The sequence below is a fragment of the Salvelinus sp. IW2-2015 genome, unplaced genomic scaffold (assembly GCF_002910315.2).
Source record: "Salvelinus sp. IW2-2015 unplaced genomic scaffold, ASM291031v2 Un_scaffold963, whole genome shotgun sequence".
In the NCBI taxonomy this organism is placed as follows: domain Eukaryota; kingdom Metazoa; phylum Chordata; class Actinopteri; order Salmoniformes; family Salmonidae; genus Salvelinus; species Salvelinus sp. IW2-2015.
The window spans coordinates 25701-36643 of NW_019942666.1; the positions used below are offsets into that span (position 1 = coordinate 25701).

A 10943-nucleotide genomic window follows, 5' to 3' on the forward strand; every position below is an offset into this window, starting at 1 on the left:
ATGGCTGTATTCCGCAAAAACAGGTGACTTGTCTTATTCAATCGTATTTTCATAATATGACATAATATCATAAGATTGCAATATTATATGTGATATTATTGCCATATGTCAGTCTCAGTTGGGTAAACACTCTCAATTGTGTAAACGTCTCAGTTAGTATTCATTTGGTTTGGAAAAAGGCCAGATTTTGTTATCTGAAAAGGGCAAGCACCTGGAATGCAGTAAATTGAGTCACGTACTGGCGTATTCCCTCCAGAAATGTGTTATTGTGTTTTGGGGTATATCCTGTCTGCCCTTGTCAGTCAGTTATGCCAGATGTCAGGGAAGTCTTTAATGGCGAGACTAGACAGACACCTTTGTCCTCTGGCTTTACTGACGACAGGTCAGGACCAGTTTTCAAAGTGCGACTGTCAATTAAGTTATCTCTCTCTCTATGTCTCTCTCTCTATGTCTCTCTATGTCTCTCTCTCTCTCTCTCTCTCTCTCTCTCTCTCTCTCTCTCTCTCTCTCTCTCACGCACGCACGCACGCACGCACGCACGCACGCACGCACGCACAGCACGCACGCAGCGACGCACGCACACACACACAAACACACAAACACACACAACGGCAATTAAATAGACTGGCTGGGTCCTGTAAATGAGTGAAATCAATGCTAATGTCCTTTGACAATATTGTTGGGGTAGGGAAATGTGGGAAGGGTTTTCAGTTTTCACAAGGACTCATTTGCAATTCACAAATGAGTTATTTTGGTTCCTGGGAAGCAGAGGCCGAGAGAGGGGGAAGGAGTGGGAGTCTCGACTTCAAGTTTTTTATGGTGTAATTTATTCACAGATAGATACACTCCTTTCATCTGTTGTTTTAATTGGTTCCTGACTGTTTCCCTGCAAACTGAAGTAATGTAGTCATCCACACTTTCAGAACATGTTATTGAAACAAGTGGTTGTTGATAGCAAGCATAACCTAAATCTAACATATTCACCATCATTATTATCTGTCCAGCTGTGAAAAACTGTGCTTAAGGTCATCGCATATTTCCATTTGAGCTGTGACAACTTTATTTCTCCCTAATTTCTCCTAATGTAATTTCTCTCTGCTTCGCTCTTCTCTCTCTCTCCTCTCTCTCTCTTCTCTCTCTCTCTCTCTCTCTCTCTCTCTCTTTCTCTTCTCTCTCTCTCCTCTTCTCTCTCTCTTCTCTCTCTCTATGGGAAGATATGGGAGGTTATCAAAATTGGATTTGTTTTTGAATTCTTTGCGGATCTGTGTAATCTGGGGAAGTATGTGTCTCTAATATGGTCATACATTTGGCAGGAGGTTAGGAAGTGCAGCTCATTTTCCACCTAATTTTGTGGGCAGTGTGCACATAGTCTGTCTTCAGTTGAGAGCCAGGTCTGCCTTCAGCGGTCTTTTTCAATAGCAAGGCTATACTCACTGAGTCTGTACATAGTCAAAGATTTCCTTAATTTTTTGTCAGTCACAGTGGTCAGGTATTCTGCCACGGTGTACTCTCTGTTTAGGGCCAAATAGCATTCTAGTTTACTCTGTTTTTTGTTAATTCTGTCCAATGTGTCAAGTAATTATCTTTTTGTTGTCTCATGATTTGGTTGGGTCTAATTGTGTTGCTGTCCTGGGGGTCTGTGGGGTCTGTTTGTGTTTGTGAAAAGAGCCAAAGGACCAGCTTGCTTAGGGGCTTTTTACAGGTTCATCTCTCAGTAGGTGATGACTTTGTTATGGAAAGTTTTGGGAATCGCTTCCTTTTAGGTGGTTGTAGAAATTTACGGCTCTTTTCTGGATTTTGATAATTAGCCTCTCTCTCTCTCTCTCTCTCTCGCTCTCTCTCTTGCTCTGTCTGTCTGTCTGTCTGTCTGTCTGTCTGTCTGTCTGTCTGTCTGTCTGTCTGTCTGTCTGTCTGTCTGTCTGTTTGTCTGTTTGTCTGTCTGTGCGTGCGTGCGTGTGTCTCTCTCAGTAAAAACACAATAAGCATTTGAATAACTTCTCTCCTCCCTCCTCCCTCCCTCAGGACGTTGCACCAGCAGTTTGAGAGTTATAAGGAGCAGGTGCGTCGCATCGGCGTGGAGACGCGGCGCCAGCAGCAGGGCCAGCACAAGGACGACACCCCCACCTGCGGCATCTGCCGCAAGACCAAGTTCGCCGACGGCTGCGGACACCTCTGCTCCTACTGCCAGACCAAATTCTGCGCCCGCTGCGGCGGACGCGTCTCCCTGCGCTCCAACAATGTGAGAAACCGTTAAGAATCCCTGCCTCCACCCCTTCTTCTTACTCCATCCCTTCCCTTCGTCTTCGTTACCCCCCTCATCCCTTCCCTTTGTTCATTTGCTTTGTCAAGACGGCTGCTTTTATGTTGTGTGTGTTGGCGTCTGGGGCTCTGTCACACTTTGGTCGGTCAAAGTGTATTGGAGTTGTTGTTGGAGCTTCAATCCATCCTCAGATGTGTCACAGTTTTGCAAAAATAGCGACCCTGTAATATAAACCCTAGGAGCACCTAGTATGTAGTCTTTTACACAGAATGGACAAGCTGCCAACCAGAAACACCATTCAGCGTTTACAGTATTGACACATACGCTGCAGTTCTGCTCAACATCCCTGTAAATAAGACAGTCACATTCCCCAGAGCCCAAAACCCTGTGAATGATACAGCGTTGGTTCTAGTTGATTTAGTCTAGCTCCCCAGTGCCAGAGGAAGCGTGCGGTATGACGTGCGGCGGCGTCCATACTCACCACGTGGCCGTTATTTTAAGCCCAAGTCCCGCTCCACCCCATGCCATCTGGGCCCCTCTCCATCTCATGTCCAGCCCAAGAGAGAGGCCCTCCTCCTGGGTATCTTACCTGACTGTGGGCCCTGGTCCCTGGGCCTGCTGGGTGCCAATCTGTTCCAGATCCGCTAGGCCCAGCTGGAACCCAGGCTCACACAGGGAGCAGGACACAGGATCAAGCTTTAGCCCAGACTGTGGACTTATTATGGGATAATTCTATTAAATGAATTATGGATAATGTTAACCGGCCACTAGTAGTGTTGTCTCTATTAGAAATTCCATCAATATGGAACTAATACTACAGTGAAACAATAGGCTAGGAACTCAACTCAATAGTAAAGTATGCCAGGAATTAGTTTGAGCACTATTGCAGTTTATTTGAAAGGTATTTTGAAGTAAGGGTATTTTTGTGTAGGCTGCTGTTGTATTGTGTGCGTATTACAGCCTGTGTGTGTAGGCAGTGTAGACTGGAGAGATGTCTTCTGACCGGCGCTCTCTCAAGTGGTACTTCCTTCCTTGATCCCCCATCCTACTCTCCCATCTATCTCCAGCCAAGCAGAATAACAGGATTAGTTGAAATTGTAAACTTTGTTTTATTACATAAAACTCTCCCTCCTATTCATGTTTTCCGGTTTAGTTCAACACATCGGTGTACCTCATGTCAAATTCAAGCCGAGCACTTCATGCATCTCTCCAGTGCTGAGTCGGTTAAAACATACATTTGTTTGACAGGGCGGATGCTAAGCAAGTTTCCTTACATTACGTCAGTTTGTGTCACTCATGTCAAAAAGGCCCACTCTTTGCATTACTGCGCTCTCAAACCTTTGTATAATATCAGCCAGTAGTTTTGAAAGTGGTGAGCCAAAACGGGTCCCCGTTTTTTGTGTGCTGCGTCATCCAATTGTGTACATTTACATTTTAGTCATTTAGCAGACACTCTTATCCAGAGCGACTTACAGTAGAGTGCATACATTTTATTACATTTTTACATACTGAGACAAGGATATCCCTACCGGCCAAGAGCAGACGTTCTTATCCAGAGCGACTTACAGTAGAGTGCATACATTTTAACATACTGAGACAAGGATATCCCTACCGGCCAAACCCTCCCTACCGGCCAAACCCTCCCTAACCCGGACGACGCTATGCCAATTGTGTGTCGCCCCACGGATCTCCCGGTTGCGGCCGGCTGCGACAGAGCCTGGGCTCGAACCCAGCCCAGCCTGGGCGCGAACGCAGAGACTCTGGTGGCGCAGCTAGCACTGCGATGCAGTGCCCTAGACCACTGCGCCACCCGGGAGATCTGTGTACTACGTAATCTAATTGTGTACTACATCATCCAATTCGTGTGATATGTTACAAATCCAATTCATGCAGTATGTTACAAATTTGTTGTGATTAAGATCCCAGAGAGCAATTTTAACCTCTAATAGGATCGGTGGGTCCCCCTCGGGACGGTTGAGCTAACGTAGGCTAATGCAATTAGCATGAGGTTGTAAGTAGCGAGAACATTTCCCAGGACATAGACATATCTGATATTAAATTATTGTTAATCTAACTGCACTGTCCAATTTACAGTAGCTGTTACAGTGAAAGAATACCATGCTATTGTTTGAGGAGAGTGCACAGTTATAAAACTTGAATAGTTATTAATAGAACAATTAGGCACATTTGGGCAGTCTTGATACAACATTTTGAACAGAAACGCAATGGTTCATTGGATCAGTCTAAAACTTTGCGCATACACTGCTGCCATCTAGTGGCCAAAATCTAAATTGCGCCTGGGCTGGAATAATACATTATGGCCTTTCTCTTGCATTTCAAAGATGATGGTACAAAAAAATTACAAAAAAATGCATGTTTTTTTCTTTGTATTATCTTTTACCAGATCTAATGTGCTACATTCTCCTACATTCATTTCACATTTCCACAAACTTCAAATTGTTTCCTTTCAAATGGTATCAAGAATATGCGTATTTAATTTTAGGCGAAAATTGAATAAAAAGGTCCGATCCTTAAGTTAGCAGTAGCTTTAATGTATTTTCCCAGCCCTGCGAGTTAAAATTATATGAATCTATCAAACTATAAATTGGTTCTACAGGACTGATGTTCAGTAAGTTGTACAGAAGATACACTGTATATACAAAAGTATGTGGACACCCCTTCAAATGAGTGGATTCGGCTATTTCACTCACACCCGTTGCTGACAGGTGTATAAAATTGAGCACACAGCCATGCAATCTCCATAGACAAACATTGGCAGTAGAATGGCCTTACTGAAGAGCTCATTGACTTTCAATGTGGCACCGTCATAGGATGCCACCTTTCCAACAAGTCAGTTTGTCAAATTTCTGCCCTACTAGAGCTTCCCCGTTCAACTGTAACTGCTGTTATTGTGAAGTGGAAACATCTAGGAGCAACAACGTCTCAGCCGTGGTAGGCCACACAAGCTCACAGAATGGGAACGCCGAGTACTGGAGCATGCAGTACTCGGCGAGTACTGGAGCATGCAGCGCGTAAAAATCGTCTGTCCTCGGTTGTGCCAACTGTAAAGTTTGGTGGAGGAGGAATAGTGGTCTGGGGCTGTTTTTCATGGTTAGGTCTCGGCCCCTTAGTTCCAGTGAAGGGAAATCCTAACACTACATTGACATTATAGACGATTGCATCCAACTGTGCATCCAACTTTGTGGCAACAGATTGGGAAAGGCCCTTTCCTGTTTCAGCATGACAATGCCCCCGTGCACAAAGCAAGGTCCATACAGAAATGGTTTGTCAAGATCGGTGTGGAAGAACTTGATTGGCCTGCACAGAGCCCTGACCTCAACCACATCGAACACCTTTGGGATAAATTGGAACGCCGACTGCTAGCCAGGCCTAATCGCCCAACATCAGTACCCAACCTCCCTAATGCTCTTATGGCTTAATGGAAGCAAGTCCCCGCAGTAATGTTCCAACATCTAGTGGAAAGCCTTCCCAGAAGAGTGGAGGCTGTTATAGCTGCAAAGGGGGGACCAACTCCATATTAATGCCCATGATTTTGCAATGAGAAGTTTGACAAGCAGGTGTCCACATACTTTTGGTCATGTTGTGCAGGTGCAGCTTGTTCATTGTCGTTAAACAAAATTGATATTTGACTCAAAATGGCCTCAATCATAATCAGATGTGTTGACTTCTATACTAGCAGCATATAAGTCACAGTAACTCACAAAACATTGATATTATCGTGATAAACCGCGATTCACCCTGTGCCGAATAATCACATTCCCAAAATCGACACAGAGACACGATGCAGTACACAGCATTGTCCTGCAGAAGGCATTACAGTTACATGGTGATGCCCGACAAAATCTGTGCCACCCACTCATTTTGCTATTACTAAACCTCTTCCTTCTCTCCAGCCTGTCCTCATAGTCATGTTGTGTTATAAAAGTCACATTTCTGTATCTATAATAGCTCACCAAACAGCAGATATTAAAAGCAGGGTCTGTTTTCATTTAAAAAAACTTCAGAGTGCTGATCTAAGGTCAGGCCCCCCCCCCCGTCTGTATAAACATATTCATTATGATTTGAAAGGAAAAACTTTTCCTAGATCAGCAAACTTATCCTAGATGCTATTTAAATACAGGCTCATATGTTGAAAGGAAGTAGACATGCACTATCGTTCAAAAGTTTGGGGTCACTTAGAAATGTCCTTGTTTTTGAAAGAAAAGCACTTTTTTTGTTCATTAACGTAACATCAAATTGATCAGAAATACAGTGTAGACATTGTTAATGTTGTAAATGACTATTGTAGCTGGAAACGGCTGATTTTTAATGGAATATCTACATAGGCGTACAGAGGCCCATTATCAGCAACTATCACTCCTGTGTTCCAATGGCACGTTGTGTTAGCTAATCCAAGTTTATCATTTTAAAAGGCTAATTGATCATTAGAAAACCCTTTTGCAATTATGTTAGCACAGCTGAAAACTGTTGTTAAAGAAGCAATAAAACTGTCCTTCTTTAGACTAGTTGAGTATCTGGAGCATCAGCATTTGTGGGTTCGATTACATGCTCAAATTGTCCAGAAACAAAGAACTTTCTTCTGAAACTCATGAGTCTATTCTTGTTCTGAGAAATGAAGTCTATTCCGTGCGAGAAATTGCCAAGAAACTGAAGATCTCGTACAACGCTGTGTACTTTTCCTTTCTCAGAACAGGGCAAACTGGCTCTAACCAGAATAGAAAGGGGAGTGGGAGGCCCTGGTGCACAACTGAGCAAGAGAACAAGTACATTAGAGTGTCTAGTTTGAGAAACAGAACTTGTGAGGTGTCTATTAGCCTTTTAAAATGATCAACTTGGATTAGCTAACACAACGTGTCATTGGAACACAGGAGTGATGGTTGCTGATAATGGGCCTCTGTACGCCTATGTAGATATTCCATAAAAAATCTGCCGTTTCCAGCTACAATAGTCATTTACAACATTAACGATGTCTACGCTGTATTTCTGATCAATTTGATGTTATTTTAATGGACAAAAAATGAGTTTTTCCTTCAAAAACAAGGACATTTCTAAGTGACCCCAAACTTTTGAATGGTAGTGTATATATTGTATTGTAAGCTATAAATCAAATCAAATCAAATTTATTTAGATAGCCCTTCTTACATCAGCTCATATCTCAAAGTGCTGTACAGAAACCCAGCCTAAAACCCCAAACAGCAAGCAATGCAGGTGTAGAAGCATATATAGGGTTGTGTAAGATAATGTATCATGTTGCTCTTCTTGTCCCCATTTCCTGTTCCTGCATGACACTGTGACACAAAGGTCATGTGGCATGCCGACGTCACATGACTGATATGTCGAGTCATGCATGTTTGCTGTCTAACTCCCTCTGTGCTTCACCACTGTTGCTCCCCTTACAGGTTGTATCACTGAATAGACTGTGTATTGAAAGTGTGTATTGTGGATTTTGCTCATGTGTATTAACAAACGTTTACACCATTCCCTCACTCCTTTTTCTCTTTCTCTTTTTCCTCCCTCCCGTCTCATGTTTCATGAACCTATATTTGACCTCTGTCTCTCTTTCTCTGTCCACTCCTCCACTGCATCCCTCTATCCTTCCCTCTGCTTCCTCCACTCCTTCCCTCACTTCCTTTTCACTTTCTCACTGCTACCTGGACTACATGCCACTACAGGAGGACAAAGTGGTTAGCATCTTTTATGTGCTCTCTACTGTACTGTGAATATAACCTGTGTCCCTTTGAAAATCCCCCAATGGCTGCGTTCCAATCCCAAAGTTTTGACCCCCTTCCCTCCTGCCCTGTAGACTTCCCCTTTTAAGTGGACTGGATTTGTGTGAGTGATATGGCATAAACTACTGTAGTCCTATGCCAAGCCTTTTTGCTGTTGGCAAGGTCGAGGTATATTCCTTTGTTACTAAAACCTAGCTCACACAAATCCAAGAAGGGGGTGTCCACAAAGGCTGAAGTGAAGGGAGTAAGTTATCAGATTGGAACGCGGCCAAAGCGTTCAAATCCACCTATGGATTAATGACTTAAACCGAACAGAATGATTCCCTGACAGTTCAGTCCAGGCTTTTCTCTAATACTAAAAGGCTAGCCTTTATCCTTGGACTTCCACACACACATACTGTATCTGTCTGTAGTCCAGATTCCAGACTCTGGGCATTGGCAGATACAGTCATAGAGACCATTTTGCCTTGCGTAGAAAAAAATACAATTAGATACTATCTCTGTCTATCACTATGGTATTTTACCATGGACTTCCCCAAGCATATCTGCCTGTAGTCCAGTACACACTAATATGGACATTGGTAGTGCAGTACTAGAGACTGTTTTATCTTCAGTAAGGATATCTGGGTAAAAACGTTGACTAATTCTGCATCCATTGTCTGTCTCTTCCTCTTGCAAAGTGTCTCATAGTGAAGGACAGGGTAAGGCCTGCTGMGTAATGGAGTTTTTGCATGGGTCACTATAACTGTAGTTCTTTAATGTCACACTTCAGCTGCKATTTGGGAAGRGGGCGAGCATGAGCCATGCCTGGCTGTCTGGGTGGGCATTCCTAGACACCCCTGGATGGGCACCCCCCTTACACAACTCCTCTCTCTATGGCTGTGGGCATGGCTGTGCCAGGGGGAACTGGGTATAATATACAAGATAGGGGGAAAAATGGGGTACAAGGGCACAGGGTGTTTGTTGGGGGGTACAAGGGCACAGGGTGTTTGTTGGCACGCAGAATCACCTTATCTTACTATAAGACCTGTGTTGTGACTGCAGAGGGAATGTGCACACTTATGCCCGTGCATGCTTTACCTGCCTGTCTGTGATGAGCATACAGACCAGCCCCTGCCACAGGGAGACGGGAGGGGAGGCCGAGGCTGGGTTCCAATTTGTACACTTGCCACCTTCCCCTCTGTACTTGTCCACTCTAAGTAAGGAGAAAACAACCAAAAATCCTTTTGCTGGATTGGAGCTTTTAAAGCACAGTTTTGCTCACAAGCGTCCTATCTTTTCAGATTCGGATCTGAGGGGAAGTCGACAGGGGCAGAGGGGAAGGATGCAAGTCTTTGGAATGGACCCTGCGGCTGCTTAAGACAGTGGACTGGGGTCAGGGGTGGAGGGTGTAGGCTAGGACCCCATTCCTAGTCCCTCATAGCCCCTCGCCTCTCCCTGTCAGCATCTGTCAGTGTTGTCTACGTTCAATATCAAGACTTCCACACCTTTGGTCAGCTAACAGACTTACACGGTCACTGTTACAGTACATGCCAAGCCTTTAAATCAAAGCCCCTGGGTTCGTCCCTTTGTGTGTGTGTCTATGTGTGCGTGTCTATGTGTGTGTGTGTCTGTTTTATTATTTCTGTGTTAATTAACTGCAGCGTGTGGGTTGTCTATGTTTCCAACGGGTATTTAATTCAATTGTGGTAGATATGACTCATTCTCAGAGACACTGTTTGGTTAACCTCCACAATTTTTTCAGTTGACATCTCAAGGAACATAAATCTTTGAATAACGTATATTCTATAGTGTAAATAAGGGTCAAATGACATTTATTTTATCATATTACGATACAATCACAGTTTAAATGTACGATTTACACAAATAAAATAATTTATCATGTTATATTCTTCACAGACAAGAAACGAATTAGTCCCCGCGAGTTTAGTTGCTTTTACTTGTCTTGGTGTATTAATTGCAGAGTGTCATGAGTGTCCAGGTCCTAGAGAATCACAAACTTAACTGTTTGTGGTTTACGGGGGCTCGGCTGCAGACAGGCGCCAAGACCTATTCTAGTTTGATCTATAGCCTTATTTACACAAATGGACGCATTATGTGTTTTGTGGTCACGTCTTTCTTACTCGTTTGGAGGAATTTCCATTCCCTGACGGATGGTAGTTTTTCTCGCAGGCACTGCTGACGCCCCAATATGTCAATCGTCATTGGAGGCCGCTCAATGAACACTTTCCTCTCCATTCCACCACCCTGGAGCTCCATCTATTCCACCCAGTTAAGGCAAAAGACGGCGTTAACAGAATTCCCAGCTATTCGCGCCTCCATCGCCTCGTGCCTGCTGTTACGTCGCTATCCCTACCTCCCCTGTTTTGGCAAAGAAACGGATGGATAGAGTGCTGAGATTGGAGATGATGGAGGGGTGTGGGGTAGAAAAGAGCGTGTTGATTAATGATGGCTGTAAGATGACGCCATTTGTCAGCTCCGCCTCTGTCAGGTGGGGTTGCTGGTACGAGGAAGGTGGTGGTTTGTAAGGCAACGCAGGTTGTGTGGGATTGAGGTTGTTCTAATGTTGGTTTAAACGCTGTATTGGTTTTTGGCTGTTAGTCTTTTTTCAGTCAAACTTTTGACAGTGCCTGCCGCTGACATGGCTCTAACTCAATGATTTGGTGTACCGCTGGTGACCTGTATTCTGTTAGGCAGGGTGAGATTGTGCAGTTACCGTTAGAATGGCATTGCTCATACTCACGATAGACACACACCACACACACACACACACACACACACACACACACACACACACCACACCCCACACACCCCACACACACACACACACACCCACACCCACACAACACACAAACACACACCACACACAGACACAGTGCACACACACAACACCACACAACACACAACAGGCCACTCTCCCATGCACGTCCAGG

General features: G+C 44.2%; 1 protein-coding gene across 1 annotated transcript in view; it reads left to right on the top strand.

Annotated features, from left to right (window-relative positions):
• The window catches only part of LOC112069296 (regulating synaptic membrane exocytosis protein 1-like), a gene marked incomplete at its 3' end in the record, with an annotated part of 27257 nt that continues 16314 nt past the window's right edge, over window positions 1-10943 (top strand). The window contains exons 1-2 of the mRNA XM_024136604.2: window positions 1-23; window positions 2023-2239. Coding sequence (XP_023992372.2) covers window positions 1-23; window positions 2023-2239 — 240 coding nt within the window. The remainder of the gene's footprint in view (window positions 24-2022; window positions 2240-10943) is intronic.